Source organism: Desmodus rotundus, chromosome 3 (genome assembly GCF_022682495.2).
Source record: "Desmodus rotundus isolate HL8 chromosome 3, HLdesRot8A.1, whole genome shotgun sequence".
NCBI classification, from domain to species: Eukaryota; Metazoa; Chordata; class Mammalia; order Chiroptera; family Phyllostomidae; genus Desmodus; species Desmodus rotundus.
Genome location: NC_071389.1, coordinates 151615832 through 151636420, shown reverse-complemented (window position 1 = coordinate 151636420; position 20589 = coordinate 151615832). Strand labels below are relative to the sequence as shown.

Below are 20589 nucleotides of genomic sequence, written 5' to 3'. Positions count from 1 at the left end.
CACACCCCACTCCACTCTCTCATTCCCCAAAACTCCCAAAGTCTCAACCGGCCAGCACCTCCTTACCTGGGGAGGGGTATAATAACGTCATTTCCTGCCCTTGAAATCACAGCAGCCAGGGCCAACACCACCTTCTGCCCTTTTCCTTCTAGGTTAGTCACCCCCTTTCTAGGGCGTCCAGGGTGGCCTTGGCAGGGCTGTGCTGAGAAGGAGGGGGCAGGATCTGAAACCTGGGCCGCTGTGCCGCCCGCGGCAGTCCACCTGTGACCTGAGCGCTGCGACACCGGGGAGGGGGCGGGGCCTGCCCGACGGGTCCCCACCTCCTCTCTCAGCCTTATAAACTTGAGTCGCGGACCTGGCACTCACTGCAGCTTCAACCTGAGTCTCGGCCTCTCACCTTCCTACCTGAACAACATGAGCTTCAGCACACGCTCCAGTTTCTCCTCAAGCTACCGGACCCTGGGCTCCGTGCAGTCGCCCAGCTACCGGGTCCGGCCGACCAGCAGCGCGGCCAGCGTCTATGCAGGCGCCGGGGGCTCGGGCTCCCGGATCTCCGTGTCCCGCTCCACCAGCTTGCGGGGCAGCTGGGGATCCGGGGGCCTGGCTGCAGGGATGGCCGGGGGTCTGGTGGGCATAGGGGGCATCCAGAGCGAGAAGGAGACTATGCAATGCCTGAATGACCGCCTGGCCTCCTACCTGGAGAGGGTGAGAAGCCTGGAGGCTGATAATCGGAGACTGGAGATCAAAATCCGGGAACACTTAGAGAAGAAGGGACCCCAGGTCAGAGACTGGGGGCATTATTTCAAGACCATCGAAGACCTGAGGGCTCAGGTAAGGGGCCGCGGAGGGAACAGCCCAGCTCCCAGCCCCGTTTGCCCTCCATGCAGTACCTCTTCCTCCCCCTCTCCCAAGGATAGGAATTTTAATAGGGTGGGGCACATAGACTCCCTCCCCTACTTTCTGTCTCCGCCCCGCCTCCTATCTATTGTTCAGGGAGGGCTTTAGGAGTGCCCTGGGTTTCTGCACTTACCCCTAGCCAATGGGACCCCAAGGGTGGTGACAGCGTGAGCGGGTCCTTTCCCTGGAGATAGGTGGGAAGGGAAGGCCGGAGCTTGGGAAGTGAACAGCATCAAGGGAGGTGAGACAAGGCCCAAAAAGAGGACCCAGACACAGGTTTCTGGCCGAGTGGGGACAGTTGGAGGGTTAAGCGGATGTGGTTAAAGCTGAGTCATACTAAGAGTACGCCGGAGGCCTACCTGGGGGGTGGAGGGTGAGGAGGTGAGCAGGTGCCCTAGGAAAAAAATGCCAGGAAAAGGCAGGGAAGAGGACTTGTATAGTAGTAGCTGCTCACTTCCAGTAGGCCAGCCAGCAAAGGCCCTGAAGGAGACGCAGCAGGAGACTGGTGGGTTCCCAGGTATTTGAGACTTCAGGAAAGGAGGGAACAGTGTGAGGGGCACAGGTGGAAGCTGATAGCCTCTGGCTATTCCTGGGACAGGGGTGTTTTCACTGAGACATATACCTTTCCCACACTGAGCCCATCCCATCATTGACTTCTTACTCATGGAGCAATCTTTCTCACCAATCCTCAGATCTTTGCAAATTCTGTGGACAATGCCCGCATCGTTCTGCAGATTGACAATGCCCGTCTTGCTGCTGATGACTTCAGAGTCAAGTAAGGCTGGGGAGACTAGGGAGCTAGGGGTGGAACTAAGAATGTTCTGAGCTAGGTCAGCTAGGGGCTCAGAGTGGGATCTTGTTTAGCTGTGGGTGGAGCTGGGTGGATGAGAGGCTTCGTCAGTTCATTCATTCACATAACCCAGTTTAAGAATACTTAGAGCCAGGAATGGTGCTCAGAGGATTACCATCTGATTCCTGACTCAGTTTCTGTTGGCAGTGGGCACAGTGCTCCTCTTAGGTGGCATGAGTAGAAGAAGGTTCTAGATCTAATCACCTCCACTTCCACAGGTATGAGACAGAGCTGGCCATGCGCCAGTCTGTGGAGAATGACATCAATGGGCTCCGAAAGGTCATCGATGACACCAATATCACTCGGCTGCAGCTGGAGACAGAGATCGAGGCTCTCAAGGAGGAGCTGCTCTTCATGAAGAAGAACCACGAGGAGGCAAGCAGGGGCCACTGGCCAGGCCAGGAACCAGGGGCCAAGACAAGTCTGGGGGAATAATGGAGCAGGCTACCTGCAAGTAGTCTTGCAGGAAAGTTCAAACTACCAGGCCTGGGCTCTTAATCAGACTGTTGCCATCCTCAGCGATTAACCTAACTTACAACGTGATGAAGTCAAAGGCCGTGGGTGAGAGAATAGATGAGGACAAAGGTAGAAGCGGCCAGTACCAGGAGTGAGGGGTGATGGAGGAGTGAGTGCAGGTGGAGCTGGCAGGGCTTCCTGGAAGAAGGTATAAAGAGGTTTGTGGAAGGAGGAGGGCAGGTGGAAAGACAGGGTGAAGTGAGGAGAGAAAATCACATGTGAGTGACAGGCGTGGGCAGTAAGTGGGTTGCAAATTTTACCCATCCAGAGAAGAAAGCCAAGCGTGCAAAGCTAAGAGTCTCCTGTTCTCTTCTCTAAACCGATCCTGTAGGCCTGGAAGAGCCAGTCACAGCTGAAGAACCTTACTAGAGCTCAACCTTGAGCCCCTCCTCACTTTCCCCCCTCCCCCCCACCTCTCTACTTTAGGAAGTAAATGGTCTACAAAACCAGATTGCCAATTCTGGGTTGACCGTGGAGTTGGATGCCCCCAAATCTCAGGACCTCAGCAAAATCATGGCAGACATCCGGGCCCAGTATGATGAGCTGGCTCGGAAGAACCGAGAGGAGCTGGACAAGTACTGGTCCCATCAGGTACAGGAGGGAAAGAGATGGACACTTGCTGGGCCCAGAGGCCCCGGGGTTGCGGGGGGAGGCAGACAGGAGGGACCTGAGCATCATATCTCCTGCAGATTGAAGAGAGCACCACAGTGGTCACCTCGCAGACTGCTGAGATAGGCGCTGCTGAGACGACACTCACAGAGCTGAGACGTACGGTCCAGTCGTTGGAGATCGACCTGGACTCAATGAGGAATCTGGTAAGAGCCCTCACTTCAGCTGCCCCAACTCCTCCCTATGCCTTGACTTCTGTGTGCCTCAGACCCATCCTGCCTTAGCCCAAACCCTACCCCTTCCTTCATGAATTCCTTTTGTCCAGAAAGAGTTGTTACTCTGCATTTCCCACTGCTCCTACCTCCCTACCCCAGAAGCTGGCACAGAGTAGTTGCTCAAAGAAGTTGCGAAGAGTGAAGTCCTGAGTTCTGAACTGCTCTGTGGAAAGTTGTTGACTCTCCCTCCGCTGCGCCTCAAGGTTCACCCAACCCTTTTCCCTGTGCCCCCTGCAGAAGGTCAGTTTGGAGAACAGCCTGAGGGAGGTGGAGATGCGCTATGCCATGCAGATGGAACAACTCAATGGGATCCTGCTGCACCTGGAGTCGGAGCTGGCCCAGACCCGGGCGGAGGGGCAGCGCCAGGCCCAGGAGTATGAGGCCCTGCTGAACATCAAGGTCAAGCTGGAGGCTGAGATTGCCACCTACCGCAGCCTACTGGAAGAAGGGGAGGACTTCAAGTAAGTGGGGCTGTCCTTCCACCCACACCAGTTAGGGTCAAGGTATCACTTCTCCCCAAATCCTGAGCTTTTGAAAGCCCCACTGAGCACCGTGCTCTTGAGTGCCCCTTTGTCTCCAAGCGAGTAGAGTAGCCGTTACAGAGGTTCTTTCCTGGAGAACAGGATGGACTAAGTATTTCTCCCAGTGGTATTTAGAGTACACATGGAATTTGCCCTTGGGTTTCCCTTTTATGGAGGGAAGTGGCCAAGGGGAATTTGGAGATAAAAGCAGCGAAGGGATAAGAGGCTTTTTTCCTCCACCTTCCTCATCTGCCTTCTCTGTGGAACTGTTTATAACTGAGATTTGGTCTCCTGTTACAGTCTTGTCGACGCCCTGGACAAGAGCCCCTCCTTACAAACCATCCAAAAGACCACGACCCGCAGGATTGTGGACGGCAGAGTGGTGTCTGAGGTCAATGACACCAAAGTTTTGAGGCATTAAAAGCCGCAGAAGTGGGGCATCCCTTGGCAGGGCAGAAGGCCAATAAAAATTTCACTGAAAGATTATTTTGTGTCTTCCTTGGCTGTTTTCATACTGTGCAAATCCCCTTTTCCAACAGTCTTATCTCTGATGAGGCAGAATCACCTCTGGGGTTTTATATTAGGTAGGGGAGTGGGCAAAGGAAGGGTTTTGGTTCTTGGAAACACCTCAGAGAAAGACAGGGGAATGAGTCAAGGGTAGCGGGGGAAACTTCAGTAGAATTGTGTAATCTTAGCTTTGAAGAGACTTGGTGATCATAAGTCCTCTGCCTGTTAGGTGCTCTTTAGCAGGAATCAGCCTGAGGAGGAAGCAGAGACAAGGACAAAGAGCAAAAGGAAGAGAAAAGCCCGACCAGAGTACACGACTGGCTCCCCTCACCCTTGCCGCTCTGCATCCTTGACCCACTGCCCAGTGCTTCCTACCCACAGCTTCTCCCCCTACCCCCTTTTTCTTTTTTAATCCCTACCAAGGACACGCTTACTGATTTTAGAGAGAAAAGAAGGAAAGGAGAGAGAAAGAGAAACATTGATGTGTGAGAGAAAGATCGATGGGAGAGGGAAACATCAATCCCACATGTGCCCCCACTGAGGGCAAAATTTGCAGCTGAGGCATTGGCCCTGACCAGGAATCAAGCCTGAGACTTCGGTTTATGGGACAGGATGGTGATCCAACCAACTGAGCCACGCTGACCAGGGCTCCCCAGGGCTCCCCGGCCCTCTGTACATTCAGCTCCCAAACCTACGGTCCTGTATGCTCCACTTCTTCACTCAGTTGGGATATGACTTTTAGCACACTAGAGGTCTGGCTAGAACTGGAGTAAATGCGATCATTGCAGGTGAAAGAATATTCCAGTGGTCCCCTTCTAGGCAGGTAGTGCCCCTAAGTAAGCACCCACTTAGGTAATAAAAAGCACCTTAAAACTAACTGAAACATCACAACTCTGCTTTCCATTGGAAGTGGTATCTAGTAGTGACAAAGTGGATATCTAAACCTAATCATGTGCTTTGATTGGAATGATAATTTATCTTTATTTCTTAAAATATTTTTTGATAATTTATCTTTTTAAATTAAAATATATAAAAGTGCCCTGGCTGGTGTGGCTCAGTGGATTGAGTGCTGGCATGTGAACCAAAAGGTCACTGGTTTGATTTCCATCAGGGCATGTGCCTGGGTTGTAGGCCAGGGCCCCAGTTGGGGCATATTTATCAATGTATCTCTCTCACATGGATGTTTCTCTCCCTCTCTTTCTCCTTCCCTTCCCCTCTCTCTAAAAACAAATAAAATATTAATATATATATAAAAGTAATGTACAAAATCCAAAAGGAGAGAAGGAAATAAGATTAAATACTTTCCATCCTACTCCCGAGGTAACATTGTAAAATAGTTTCTTAAACCAGACATATACACATTTTCCTTTATGTTTGTGGATCATGCTGTTCTGCACCTTAATTTCTTAAACTCTGTTTTCTTCGTTTCACAATATATCTTGGATACCTTTCTAAAACAGTACATGTAGATTTACCTTTTTTTTTTTCAAACCCAAATGAATAAATTTGGACTCTCTTCTACCTTCATTTGGAATCTATATGATATAGTTCTGTTCTGTTTCCCAGAAAGAAACAAAATTTTTAAAGATTTTATTTTTTTATTTTTAGACAGAGGGGAAGGGGGGGAGAATGAGAGGGAAAAAAACATCAATGTGTGGTTGCCTCTTGTGAGCCTCCAACTGGGACCTGGCCCGCAACCCAGGCATGTGCCTTGACTGAGAATCGAACCAGCAACCCTTTGGTTCACAGGTTGGCACTCAATCCACTGAGCCACACCAGCCAGGGCTACATAAAACTTCTTATTTCATCTCCATAGGAATGATGTTGGGGTCATTATTTTAGAAGGACCCTCAATAATTTTCTCTCAGGTCTCAGCAACCCAAATTTGGTGAGGAAAGGGTTATTATACTTAATCTGCTGTACATTGTACACCTCATTTTTCTTTTCAATTGCTGCCTTGCGCCAGTGTGTGTAGTACAAATGTCCTCAACCCAGGTCTTCTAGTGATGGATGTCTTGGTCCTCAGTAGTTTTAGTTTGTGTAAAAATGCTACAATTAAGGTTAATTAACACGTAATTAATATTTGTATTTAATAGTTATGCTGTGTGAGCATACCTATAGGATAAGTTCCTAGAAATGGTATGCTGGCCTACCAAGTTAACAAATATTTTTTGTTTTGTTTTTTTAATTGAAACTTTTTTTTAAAGATTTTTATTTATTTTTAGAGGGGAAGGGAAGGAGAAAGAAAGGGAGAGAAACATCCATGTGTGGTTGCCTCTCACATGGCCCTCAATGGGGACCTGGCTTGCAACCGAGGTATGTGCCCTGACGGAGAATCGAACCAGCAACGCTTTGGTTTGCAGGCCCGCACTCAACCCACTGAGCTACACCAGCCAGTACCATATTAACAAATATTTATGAAGTACCTATTTTGTGCCAAGCCCTGTGCTAGTCGAGTGTGCTTGCGGTAACCAAAATGGGTATTGTCCCTACTTCATGGAGCTCACAGTCTAATGGTCAAAAGGATGTGCATTTTAATTGTCTTTCAACAAATACTTACTGAGGACCTACTAGGTACCAGCCACTCTTATAGGCACTAGGGATACATCATTGAAAAAAGCAAACAAAATCCTTCTCCACATGAAGCTTATATTCTGATGACAAGAGACAAAAAATAAACAATAAGAGTAATGTAGCATGCTAGCAGCCAATGAGGGTTACAGCCCTGGACAGAGCAGGCAAAGAGGGTTGTAGTAGGGGGAGGCAGGAAAGGAAAAAAGGGATGCATGATGATCCAGGGTAATGAATCTTAGACTGAAATGGAAAACTCAGTTTTTACTAAGACACGCAGTGTGGCCCTGGCCAGTGTGGCTCAGTTGGTTGGGCACTGGCCCATAGACCGAGAGGTGGCTGGTGGGTTTGATTCCCAGCAGGGCATGTGCAGAGGCAGTGGGTTCAGTCCCTGGTCTGGGCACGTACAAAAGGCAACCGATCGATGTTTCTCTCTCACACTGATGTTTGTCCCTCTTTCTCTTTCCCTTCCCTTCTCTTTAGAATCAATGGGCATGTCCTTAGGTGAGGATTAAAAAATATATATGTATATGTTTAAAAAAAATACAATGTGTTTATTTTGCAATCTCTAATAATATGGGGGTCTTTGGGGGAGAAAACCTAAAGACTGACTGAGGCCCGAGAACGAACACCACCAGAACAGGCAGAACCTGTGGGTGGTGGAGCAACCCCCAGATGAACCAGGTGGGAATCTATCAACATAGGGCCTGAGAGGAGATGGGTCAGGAGGGCCTGCAAAGTGAACAGAGCAAGAGCTACCCTTCCTGAGTGAGGTCTGAGCACGAGTTACATAAGAGGTTATCTGGGAGCTTCTGTGGGCAGGCACCCCTGTGGCCTCTGGGTACCCGGATTGTACTACCTGGAAGAAAACATTCTACCTGAAAGCAAGGTGCCCTGGTGAAATGTCACTCACCTTTCTGAAAACATAACATTCACCTGCCTCACTCACTTCCGTTCTCTCTGCAACCCCTACTTTCTCCACCCTGCCCCCCAATCTTTATAAGAATCTATAGATGAGCCTTCGAGAAAGATCATTGAGCTTTACTTTCTGAGATTTGTCTTAGGAATGCATTCAGAGTAGTTTTCCTGCCTTGTCCACCCCTCTGTTTTCCAAATGTGTAAGTATAATGTGGAATGTGTTGGCTCAGACACACAGGTGCCCCAAAGGTCTGATGAGCACCCCCAAAGGGTTGCGCCGGCCTGGCTGGCCGTCACTGTAATTTAGTCAGGAGGAATCCAGCCTTCCCCCAGGCCCTAAAAAGGAGAAACTGATGATGCCTCAGCTGCCAGATGTGGGACAGGGAGCAAACAGGCCGGAGAACAGACTGCCCTCAGCAAAGGTGACGGCATGGGGACCTGCCTAAGGGTGAAGCAGAAAGTCCCTGGCGGAGCTTGAGCGGGGCTTGCAGCTGAGTCAGGCTAATTGGAGTAACCCGAGACAGCCTGCAAGCACCTGACATGACTATCCCTCCATCAGACAATGTCCCACAGTTCCCAGGGCGCTTATGTATTTGATCCTCATTACAATCCTGTGAGGTATGCAGGGCAGTGGGTATTACTGGTTTTGGCTCAGAGGTAGGCACTGAGATTCAACGAAATCATGTGACTTGTCTGAAGCCACTGCGCTAGAAGCTTAAAGTAGGAAACCACATCCCCACATTCCCAGTCCCAAGCTCTGTCCTCCATGTGTTATAACTTAACCCAGGGGTTCTCAGCCCTGGCTGCAATTCAAGTCAGCCAAGGAGTTTTTACAAACAAAACCAAGGCCCATGTCCCATCTCCAGAGATTCTGATTCAATTGTTCTGTGTGGGGAGCCCAGGCACCCAGGAGATCTTAAAAGTACTGCTGCGTGGTGTCAATAGGCAGGCAAGGTTGAGAGTCAGACCCAAGCTGTACCTCCTGACGTGGCCGTGGCCATGGCCATGCCTGTTTGAAACAGTGCACTGCTGGAAAAGCCCGGTGCCTTTGGGGCAATCCTCGTCCCTGCGGGAAGACGACTGCACTAGCCAGCGGCGTCCCGTTTAGTTCTCCAAGGGCCAAAGGGAAAAATTAGTGATTCCAAGGTTATACTATGGAGTTATCTGTCCCATCTCACCCATCCCCTTCTAGGTGCAGTCCAGAGCGAATATTAAATTAATAAATGGTACTGGAAGGGGCAGAATGGCAGGTATCATATACTGCCATTTTTTAAAAGAAGACAAAAAACAACAACAAAATATATGTATTATATACATACACACACATATATCCAGGTATATATTCATACATGTATGTCCTTATATATGTGCAAAGGTCTCTGGAAAGATACACAAGAAATTGGAAATAGTGATTGCCTCTGAAGAGGGAAACTGGTGCAGGGAAATTAAGGTGGGAGGGAGACTGACTTTCCCTTGCATGTCCTTTGTACCTTTTGAATCACACACTACTAATTCAAATACAAAATATTTTTATTGCATTTTTTTCTGTTACCATTTATCCGCCCCTCCCCCTTTGGGGGGGGTAACTTTTATAATGGTACAGGAACCTGCAGCCCCAGGGAAGGAAATATTGCACCCTTCTTTGTTTCTGTCCCACCCCATTCATTCAATGAGTCATTCAACAAATACTGATTGAACACCTACTATGTGCCAAGAACTGTTCTAGCAACTGGGAATACAGGGAAAACAAAACAGATAATCCTTGCTCCTGAGGAGCTTACATTCTCACAGAGGGAGAGACAATAAATGATCAATGTAATGAGTAAATTATACAACATGCCACAAGAGGTATGATGGGAAAAATAGAGCAAGATATGAGAAATCAGGAGTTGGGGGATGTTCTAGTTTCCTGTTATTGCTGTAACAAATAACCATTAGCTCAGTGGCTTACAACACCCATTTGCTATCTTACGGTTCGGGAGGTCAGAAGTCCTAAAATCAGTGCACAGGCTGGAAGGGTTGTGTGCCTTCCAAAAGCTCTAGGGGAGAATCAATTTCCCTTGCCTTTTCCAATTTTGAGGGGCCCTCTGCATTCCCTGACTCCTGCCAAACCTGTTATCTTCAAAGTCAACTGCGTAATCTTTTCAAATCTCTCTCTCTCTCTCTGACTTCTGCTTGCAGGCCAGCACGTCTCCTTCTCTGACTCAGACCCCCGTTTTCCCCTTACAAGAAGGTCCTTGGATGACATCAGTTCCATACAGATGATTCATCATGACCTCGCCATCTAAAGACCCTTACCTTAATCATGTCTGCAAGGCCCCTTTGCCAGGTAAGGTAACATTCAAGGTTCTGGAGATTAGGGCCTGAACATTTTCAAGAGAGGAGTAACTATTGTGCCTACCATAGGAGGGGAGAGGCAGGTTACAATTTTAAGTTGGGCAGTCTGGAGAGAGGGTGGCATTTGAGTCAAAACTGAAGGAGATGATGAAGTTACTATATTTTGCCATGTATAATGCACACGTTTTTGCCCAAATTTTTGAGGGAAAAATAAGGATGTGCATTATATATGGGTAGTATTAATTCCATACCTATACAAATGTTTTTAATTCTTTTATTTATGCTTATGCATTAAAAGTGTAAGTCTAGAAAGCAATAACAATATCTGTATGCAAAATAACACCCTAGTATATGATAATTGGTTTTTTATATAAATTAAAAATTGAATTAAAAAATTAAAACAAATTATTTTCTTCCTGATAGTTCAGGCCAGAAATGTGGGTGTGCATTGTACACAGTAAAACACAGTAAATAAATGGCAAAGCAAGAATTCAAACCCAGGCAGTCTGGCAGCAAAGTCCAAACGTAGGGGACGGGATGAATTGTCACTCAGTTCCATTCCAAATCCGTGCCTTTTTGCTTCAGGGGTGGTAAAGCTAAAAAGCACTCTTCTCAGATACCTTTGCAGTTAGGATATGAATTATGTTCCACTAATTAAGTGCAACTCAATCATATTTGGAAGGTGAAGGTAAGACAAAGACCCTGTCCTGATGCTATGGGTGCTCCTGCTGGCAAGCGTGGTCATGGGGCTACCGGGTTTTTCGGGAGCAGTGTCCAGTGTCCAGTCATTGGTTTTATGAGTACTGAGAGGCAGCTGTACCAGGGGGAAGTGGTGGCTTCCTGATCTATAGGTCACAGTTGCCTGAGTATGTCCATAGGGTCCGTAGCTGCCTCCTGCCAGAGTGGGTTATGTTTCCTGCAACTAGAGTCAAGTATGAGACCTTCAAGGAGGAGATCCAGGAGCAGTTATGTCACTTGACTGGGTGTGAAGGCAGTGAAATCCCACTTACCATGTGTAATGGCAAAACTGGCAACTTAATTTACCACCTGGGGCTACCTGAAAGGCAAGGCTTTGGCAGACTACATGGTTGTTGCAATAGATCATTATGGTGAGGAAAAGGAAATCGAAGGCTCTGGTGTGGTCTGGCTGCCTTGGCTGCACTGGTTAGCTCAAAGAAAGGAAATGGAAAGCTCGGAGTTTTAAATTCTTGACTCAAGAGGACTGGACTGCTTCTAAGACTTCCTAAATGAATCTCTCAAGTCCTGCAGTCACAGGGCTGTGTAGTGGAGACCTGATGCTGCAGATTGTTAGCTACATCACAAGTTGTAATCACAAGCAGGTCTTACATGAAAGCCAAGGCACTGAGGACGATCCTAAGAATGGACAAAGGGGCTTTGGGATATACTCGTATTTCAAGATGCTAACTATACAGACCCCACTAAATCTCACTGTCTGGCAAAGGCACCCTCTGCTTCTCTGTCTAAAGAGGCTGGTCCTGTCCCATGTGAAGACTATAAGGGCCTCACCAAAGGTAGTTAATGTGCAGTGGATGCCTCAGGTGCATTAAGTAGGGGGACAAATACAAACCTGGCTCTAGAGGAGAAGATACACAAACCAAAAGATTTTGCTAGTTGATAATAGACACAAACTTGAGGAATATGTATGGGGTTGGATCCTAAGGGTGCTAAACCAGAGAAGAAGAAACACAGTTTTAGATTGGGCTGAATTTATTGATTTGGGTTTATTTACAGGGGTTCAGAGATTACAAACTCCGTGTGCTGACTCCAGCAACTTGGACTGACTTCATCTCTTCCTTCCATTGACTGGCTAAAACCTGCACTCAGTAGTGGTATACAACAAATGAGGCTGAGTTACCAGAAATCTGACTGCATGATTCAGAGGAAGGAATCCAAAGAATTAGGGAGAGGGAAATGTTGGAACAGATTTATCACGTACAGTCCAGTCACTTGCCCCTAACTAACTTGTCCAAGAGGCCCTAGGGGATATTCCCTTCACTGAGACATTGATAAATACACTGGCAAAAGAGGTATTTGGGGAGGGGGTATGCTCTAAAAGATCATTTTAGTAGAACCTATTAATTTCTCTTCACTCAAAATTGCAAAGAGAAAGCAACATAAAATATGAGGCTAAGGAAGCTGGTCTTCAAGAATTTGTGTCTTCACACAAATTTTTACTCATATAACAACACTTCCAAGCCTAGAGCTACACAGATGAATCATGCAAATAAGAAAACAATTTTATTTCAAACAGGTTAGGTGGTATGTGTGCACAGCAAAAGCTGGTTGTAGCAAAAAGTTTCATTTCAAACCTGCATTGACATATAAATTAAACATTATTTTCAAATGATTGATTTCTGGTAGATTCAATCCAGCATTACACCAATTTTTACATTTATTATAGATCCTATTTTAGTACTAGAGGTTAAACGTTCATCACCAGAAAATGAGAATAGCAGCTACTACTAAGATAATGAGATGTGAAATCCATTCCCCAGTATTGCTTTGAAAATATACCTCTAGGCCATTTCAAGAAAATCTGACTGTATCTAAATGTATTATTTAACTGAAATTCTTCATTCATTATCTACTGTTGACTTGTCACTTCTTTTCTTATATGTTACCCCAACCAGTTAAACACCAGTGTTGCTCAACTATTCGACTAAGGGCATTTTTTTTTCTCCCAAATCTGTGCGCACGTGATTAACCAAAACAATTTTGCCCAAATTGGTTTTGACTTCACTAACTCTTCCTCCAGTCAACAGGGATCCTATGTCCTCCATGAGCACTTCATTCTCAGATAACTTTTGTACCCTTTCTGCTTTCTTGTCTTCTTCAGTGCGTACACCTAGAAGCCATCTAAGTAGGAAGCGGGAGCTTTCCAATTCTGTGAAGATCTCAGGTAAAGCTCCAGCTGCACCAAGAAACTACTCCTCCATTCTGTCAACCTGACACAAAGTGGGGTCAATTTTTGTTCCTACTCCAATACGGCCCCTGGAGCCGCATACTGGAGATCGTTATGTCCCACAAAGAGCGATACCATTTTGGAAAAGATCAGTTTACATATGTGTTTTCCTTCGTTATCTTTGGAAACAATACCAGGTCTGACTCCTATCTCCTGGCCTACCTGTAACGCATCTTTTAGAATACTACCACCAGCCACACTCCCCTTAAGATCAGCAACTTCACAGCCAGGTTTGCTGACTTGAAAGGATTTAATAACAATAAGTCAGGGTTTTGAAGTAAAGTCTCTTGTGGGTACTAGACTTTTCTTTACTGTGTACTCACAGACAACTGCAATATTGTATTTCAGCTGAGAAGAAATGGAATAATAGGAACTCCTTCTGCTACTGTACCTTGTACAAATGCAAGAATCTGTTCATACTGTCCTTTACCTTAGCTTTCTTTTTCCTTTTCTTTCTTTAAAATTGTATTTATTTATTTTTAGAAAGAGGGGAAGGAAGGGGAAGAGAGGGAAAGAAACATTGATGTGTGAGAGAAACATTGATCAATTGCCTTTTGAAGGCCCGCAAGCCCCCAACCAGACTCCTGGCCTGCAACCAGGAATCGAGCCAACGGGTCTTTCAGTTTGGGGGACAATGCCCAACCAACTGAGCCACACCAGTTAGGGCCAGCTGGCTTTCTTATACTAAACCCATTTTATTTTGTAGAATCAAAACATGCTTCAGTTTCCTGATCTCTCTAGCAGCCAGGTGTTCAGAGTCTGCGGCTGAGGACAAGACTCCTTGTCGGCTGTCCAGAGAAGAGCTGCATCCAGCAGCGCTGCACCAGTCGGCACAGCAGCCATCAAAATACCACAGCCAGGACAGTCCACAAAGGAAACGTCTGAATAATTTGAAGTTCCCTTTGGTCCCTGGAATGTCCATAGGAAACTCATCAGGAGTACTACTTCCACGGAATCATTCTGGCTAAGAACAGCTTGGGTCATCAAGTTTATAAAACTTTTTTTGTCTAAAGATTTTCTTTACTTACTTTTAGAGTGAGGGGAAGGGAGGGAGAAAGACAGGGAGAGAAACACCAGTGTATGAGGATGTGTGAAATATACATTGATCAGCTCTCCCCCAACTGGGGACCTGGTCCGCAATCCAGGCATGTGCCCTGACCAGGAATTGAACCAGCGACATTTCGGTTCGCAGGCCAGCACTCAATCCACTGAGCCACACCAGCCAGGACAACAACTTCATTCTTAATAGCTAAAAACTAGAAACAATCCAGGTGTCCTTCAACAGGTGAGCACTTAAATTGGGGTATACCCATGCAGTAGAATATTACTCAGCAATAAAAAGGAATGAACTATTGATACATGTAACACCTGGATGAATCTTCAGATTATGCTAAGTGAGAAAAGACAATCCCAAAAGATTACATACTGTATGATTTCATTTATTTATATAACATTCTTTTTATTTCTTTTTTAAATTATATTTTATTGATTATGCCATTACAGTTGTCCCAATTTTCCCACTTTGCCCCCTTCCACCAGCACCTCTCATTCCCTTAGGCAATTCCCCACCATTGTTCACATCCATGAGTCATGTGTATAAGTTCTTTGGCTACTTCATTTCCTATACTGTACTTTACATCCTCATGGCTGTTCTGTAACTACTTATTTGTACCTCTTAATCCCCTCATTTCTTCACCCATTCTCCTCCTCCCCCCTCCCATCTGGAAAACTTCTGGTAACTAACTTTTCTCGCTTCTAAGAGTCTCTCTTTATCTTTCACATTCGACCTTTTAATATTAATGTGTCTTAAAGTGGGCCTCTTTGCATCTATCATAATTGGGATTCTCTGCACTTCCTGGACTTGCATGTCTATTTCCTTCACCAAATTAGGGAATTTTTATTTCATTATTTTTTCAAATAGATTTCCAATTTCTTGCTCTTTCTCTTCTCCTTCTGGCAACCTTGTGAGGCAAATGTTGGGCCCCTTAAAGTGGTCCCAGAGAGTGTTTATAGTATCCTCATTTTTTTGGATTTTTTTTCTTCTTTATTGACTAACATACCAATGAAACATTAATCTTATTTTCTATCAGTGGGGGGGGAATTATAACTTCTTCTGAATTCAATAAAAAGTGTTAATTATGAATATGGCTTACTTAAAACTAGAAATATAAATGGTTCTGATCTAAAAAAAAAACATTAAAAAATAAAATAAATAACAGTTCATCTGCATAGTTGTTATTTGCTTCCTTATGTTCCAAATCACTGATTTCATTCTCGGCTTCATCCATTCCACTGTTGTTTCCCTGTAGTTTGTTCTTTATTCCAATTAGTGTATCCTTCATTTCTGACTGGGTCTTTTTTATGCTGCTGAGGTCCTCACTAACTTCCCTGAGCATCCGTATAAACAGTGTTTTGAACTCTGCATCTGATAGATTGCTTACCTCCATTTCATTTAGCTCTTTTTCTGGAGTTTTGATCTGTTCTTTCATTTGAGCCATGTTTCTTTCTCTTCTCGTTTTGGCAGCCTCCCTGTGTTTCTTTGTATTAGGTAGAACTGCTTTGACTCCATGTCTTTGTAGTGTGGCCTAATGTAGTAGGTGTCTTGTGGAGTCTAGTGGTATAGCCTCCCCTATCACCCAAGCTGGGTACTCGAGGTGCACCCTTTGTGTGGGCTGAGTACACCCTCCTCTTGTAGTTGAGCCTTGGTCGCTGTTGGCAGATCAATGGGAGGGATTTATGCAGGCCAGTCAGCTATAAGAACTGGCTGTGACCACTGGCCATCAACCTCTGCCCTCCATGGAGTATCAGCTGGGCAGGGGCAGGGTGGTCTGTAGCTGTCTACTGGGTGCACTGTCCTTGGGGTTCCCTGAGTGGTACAGGCCAAGGTCAGGCCCCATCTGTGTTTTGCCCGAGGCATCCTGCCTAAGCTGTTAAGCAATCTGAGATGGCTGCTTCTTGTGCTGGGCTTGGAGATTCCCAGGAGAAGCCAAGCTATGACTGTAATCTGCCAGCTGCTAGGCTCACTAAAGCCAGCTGTTGCTTGTTGATAGGATTTAGGAGCCAAGACCAGCCATTCTTAAGTAAAAGCAGCTTGAGTGGGCCCGTAAATTGGGTGGGGTAGAGCCTCTGTGGGTCTCCCAGGTGGGTCACACAGTATTCGGTTGATGGAGTCTCAGATGTGGCACCAGACTATCAGCCCTGTGGGGGGAGGCTTCAGAAAAGGGACAATGGCCTCTGTTCACCCTAATGCCAGCCACTTTAGTGTCTCCCTGATACCACTGGTGCCCTTCAAGCTGCTACCCCAGTGCTGGCGGTCAAAGGGAGGGAGTCTGAGTAGGTGCGTCCGTGTGTAGGTTCCCCAAGAGGTCCTGCTTAGGGCTTCAGCAGCCTCCTCCACCACCTCAATCCCCACTGGTTTTTGCAGCCAGAAGTTGTGGGGACTTACCTTCCTGGCATTGGAATCCTGTGCTGGGGGGCCCAGTGTGGGGCTGGGACTCCTCACTCCCAATATATCCATCCTGAATTTTTATCCAGGTGGGTGTAGGGCCAGCCCATTCTGCATCCACACCCTTCCTACCAGTCTGGATGGATGCAGTTTCTTCAAAGTTGTCAGACTTCCATTCAACTCAATTTCTGACATTCCTGAGTGATGATTGTCCTATTTTTTTAATTTTTTAAAAAATATTTTATTTATTTATTTTAGAGAGGGGGAGGGAGGGAGAAAGAGAGGGAGAGAAACATCAATGTGCGGTTGCCTCTCATGTGCCCCTTGTTGGGGACCTGGCCTGCAACCCAGGCATGTGCCCTGACTGGACTGTCCTATATTTTAGTTGTAATTTTGATGTTGTGTGAAGAGGTGAGCTGTGTCTGCCTACATTGCCTTCTTGACTGGAAGCCTTATATAGCATTCTTGAAATAAAGTTATTGAAATGAAGAATAGTTTAGTGATTGCCCAGGGGTTAAAGAGGAGATAAGACCAGAGGGAAATAGATGCAGCTATACAAGGACAACACCAGGAATCCTTGTGGTGATGGAAATATTTTCTATTTTTATATTATTGATACCTTGTCTGTGATATAGGGCTATAGTTTTGTAAGATGTTGCCATTGGGGAAAACTAAGTAAAGGGTATATGAAAGTCTCTCTGTGTTATTTCTTTTCTTTTTTAAGATTTTATTTATTTATTTTTAAAAAGGGTAAGGGAGGGAGAAAGGGAGAGAAACACCAACGTGTGATTACCTCTTGCACAGCCCCTGTGGGGGACCTGGCCCACAGCCCAGGCACATACCCTAGACTGGAAATCCAACCAGCGACCCTTTGGTTTGCAGGCTGGCTCTCTGTGTTATTTCTTACAAATGAAAGTCTACAATGAAGTACATTGACTTTCAGCCAAGATGAAGGTGTAAATAGATACACTTTTCCTCCTTGCACAACCAAAAGAGGAAAACAAATTTAAAAACAAAAAATAACTAGAACTGCCAGAAAATCGAACTGTATGGAAGTCCAACAACCAAGGAGTTAAAGAAGAAACATGAATTCAGACTGGTAGGAGGGGTGCAGCTGGGGCAGAGAGAATGCACAGCAAGGTGGCAGCTGGTGGACTAGGCAGTCCCACATTTGCGTGAGGATAAATTGGGAGGAACAACTGGGGAGCAAGACAGACCCCACAACCCAGGATCCCAGTACCAGAAAAGAAAGCCTCAAAACCTCTGGCTGTAAAAACCTGTGGGGGTTGTGGCAATGGGAGAAACTCCCAGCCTTACAGGAGAGTTCGTTGGAGAGACCTAGAATGTACACAAACCCACCCACCCAGGAATCAGCACCAGAAGGGCCCAATCTGCTTGTGAGTAGTGGGGGAAGTGACTAAAAGCCTGCCGAGAGCTGAGCAAGAGGCATTGTTCCCTCTCTGACTCCTCCCCCACATACAGCACCACACCTCAGCAACATGGGTTACCCTGCCCTGGTGAATACCTAAGGCTCTGCCCCTTACAAAGTAATAGGAACGCCAAGACAAATATGGCCCAAATGAAAGAACAGATCAAACTCCAAAAATAGAACTAAATGATGAAGAGATAGCCAACCTATCAGAGGCAGAGTTCAAAACACTGGTAATCATGATGCTCACAGAAATGGTTGAGTATGGTTGCAAAATAGAAGAAAAACTGAAGGCTATGCAAAATGAAATAAAGAAAAATATACAGGGAGCCAACAGTGAAGGGAAGGAAACTGGGACTCAAATCAATGATTTGGAGCAGAAGGAAGAAATAAACATTCAACCAGAACAGAATAAAGAAACAAGAATTCAAAAAAATGAGGAGAGGCTTAGGAACACTGGGAGAACTTTAAACATTCCAATATCCGAATCATAGGGGTGCCAGAAGGAGAAGAGGAAGAGCAAGAAATTGAAAGCTTATTTGAAAAAATAATGAAGGAGAACTTTCCCAATCTGGCAAAGGAAATAGACTTCCAGGAAGTTCAGGAAGCTCAGAGAGTCCCCAAAAAGTTGCACCCAAGGAAACACACACCAAGGCACATCATAATTACATCAGCCAAGATTAAAGATAAGGAGAGACTCTTAAAAGCAGCAAGAGAAAAGGACACAGTTATCTACAAAGGAGTTCCCATAAGACTATCAGCTGATTTCTCAAAAGAAACCTTACAGGCAAAAAGGGGCTGGAAAGAAGTATTCAAAGTCATGAAAGGCAAGGACATGCATCCAAGATTACTCTACCCAGCAAAGCTATCATTTATAGTGGAAGGGCAGATAAAGTGTTTCCCAGATAAGGTAAAGCTAGAGGAGTTCATCATCACCACACCCTTATTATATGAAATGTTAAAGGGACTTATCTAAGAAAAATAAGATAAAAAATATGAACAGTAAAATCACAACAAACTCACAACTATCAACAACTGAACCTAAAAAACAAAAACAAACCAAGTAAACAACTAGAACAGGAAGGGAATCACAGAAATGGAGATCACGTGGAGGCTTATCAGCAGGGAGGTGGAGGGGAGAAAATGGGGGAAAAGATACAGGGATTAAGAAACATAAAAGGTAGGTAGATAGAAAATAGACAGGGGGAGGTTAAGAATAGTATAGGAAATGGAGAAGCCAAAGAACTTATATGTATGACCCATGGACATGAACTAAGGGCAGTGAGTGAGGGGCATGCTGGTGGGAGGAAGGTGGAGCGAACAGGGGAATAAAGGGGAAGAAAAAAATGGGACAACTGTAATAGCATAATCAATAGAATGTACTTTAAAAAAGCAGAAAGTCTACAATGATCTCTTTAAAAGTTTCCATTTTAAAATAGAAAAAGTGGGTATGTAAAATGTTTTGCATTTATTTTCTCCAAAAAAAAAAATTCAAGGTTTTTCTTTGTAATAGTTGACTCTTACCCTAAACATATATACATACACACACTCGAAATTTTTCCTCCTGAGCATTATGATAGGAAAGAGCTCCCCTTCTTATTTCAGGAGACTGAAAGGATGTTACAGACACCCTGGGGAATCGCCCTGTTCTCCCAGGAGACTCTTGCAGCTAATGGGGTGCCAGCGTAGGGGGTGGTGGCCCTGCCCTCAGTACCCGCCCCAGCCTCCCCCAGGGCCACTGAACAAGTGTAGGCCCTGAGCCCTCAGGGCTGGGGACACCCAAGGGCCACCGCCTGACTCCACGGGGTGGGGGGGTCTGTGCGGGGTCGGATGGCTGCAGCACCTTTTGGTGCATTGTCAGAGCTGAGGATGTGAAGACAGACGCCACGGAGAGAAAGTGGAGAGCGGGCAGGAATTAGGCTTCCTCAAGCGTTTGGCTCGAGAAATGAGCCGAGACGGCGGACAGCGTAGAGCCAGGAGCAGCTTCCCCAGCTCCAGAGGGTTCTGTAAGGAGAATTTTTGGGATCCAGAGTCTCGGTTCCAGAGCCTTGCATCCTGCCTTCCCCCTCCCCGCCTCCCCGCTCCCTGCTCCCCGCTCCCCGCTCCCCGCTGTCGCTGAGCCAACAGAGCGCTGCACCTGGAGCTCCAGCACTTTGGCACCTTCTCTTGGATCCTCCCCCACCCCTCCCGGTTCCCACTTTGGCTGTGGTTTTCTGGGGAGCCCCATCCGAAAGAAAGCTTCTTTATGTTATTGTAGTTCCTCTTCGCCCCTTAGCCCCGCTAGGAGAAATGCGACCTTGGAGGCCTGCAACGACATGATCACATTGGAGGAGGATACAGCAGGTGCCAGGGCCAGGGCAGCGGGTTGGCCAAGTGCCTGCTGCAGGAGATGGGGAGTGTCGACGGGTTCTAAACCCAGGAGTGGCCAAGGCCAGTGCCTCTGAGAGGCAGACGTGGGGCTGGACTACCCCTGCTCAAATCCCTGGCGAGCTACTCACTAGCTGAGTGATTGTGAGCAGGTTTTTTATCTATCAGTGTCTTGGTTTCCTTGTTCCTAAAGTACAGCTGAAAATAATGCATGCTTCTTGGGGTTGTTGGGAGGGTTAAGTTAATTAACACATGCAAAGCTTTCAGGACACTTTCTAGTCCACACTAAGTGAAATATAAGGCTTGATATTGATAGGGGACTCGAGAGTTGGAAAATTTTAGTTTAAGGTAAATAGTTAATAAG

General features: G+C 46.1%; 1 protein-coding gene and 1 pseudogene across 1 annotated transcript; one reads left to right on the top strand and one right to left on the bottom strand.

The window, feature by feature from the left end:
• The first annotated feature begins 320 nt into the window (after positions 1 to 320).
• KRT18 (keratin 18) lies at positions 321 to 4154 on the top strand. Its single transcript, XM_024575773.4, has 7 exons — positions 321 to 831; positions 1590 to 1672; positions 1966 to 2122; positions 2690 to 2854; positions 2953 to 3078; positions 3385 to 3608; positions 3969 to 4154. The coding sequence occupies exons 1-7, from the start codon at positions 415 to 417 to the stop codon at positions 4087 to 4089; spliced, it is 1293 nt and encodes a 430-aa protein (XP_024431541.1). The 5' UTR covers positions 321 to 414; the 3' UTR covers positions 4090 to 4154.
• Positions 4155 to 12595: 8441 nt separating this feature from the next.
• LOC112318615 (eukaryotic translation initiation factor 2 subunit 3-like) lies at positions 12596 to 16501 on the bottom strand (annotated as a pseudogene).
• Positions 16502 to 20589: the final 4088 nt, after the last annotated feature.

Excerpts from the sequence above, each read along its gene's own strand:
- KRT18 (XM_024575773.4), top strand. The coding sequence starts at position 415 with ATGAGCTTCAGCACACGCTCCAGTTTCTCCTCAAGCTACCGGACCCTG. Across the intron at positions 832-1,589 it reads TCGAAGACCTGAGGGCTCAG|ATCTTTGCAAATTCTGTGGA; the intron begins GTAAGGGGCCGC and ends ACCAATCCTCAG. Across the intron at positions 2,123-2,689 it reads TGAAGAAGAACCACGAGGAG|GAAGTAAATGGTCTACAAAA; the intron begins GCAAGCAGGGGC and ends TCTCTACTTTAG.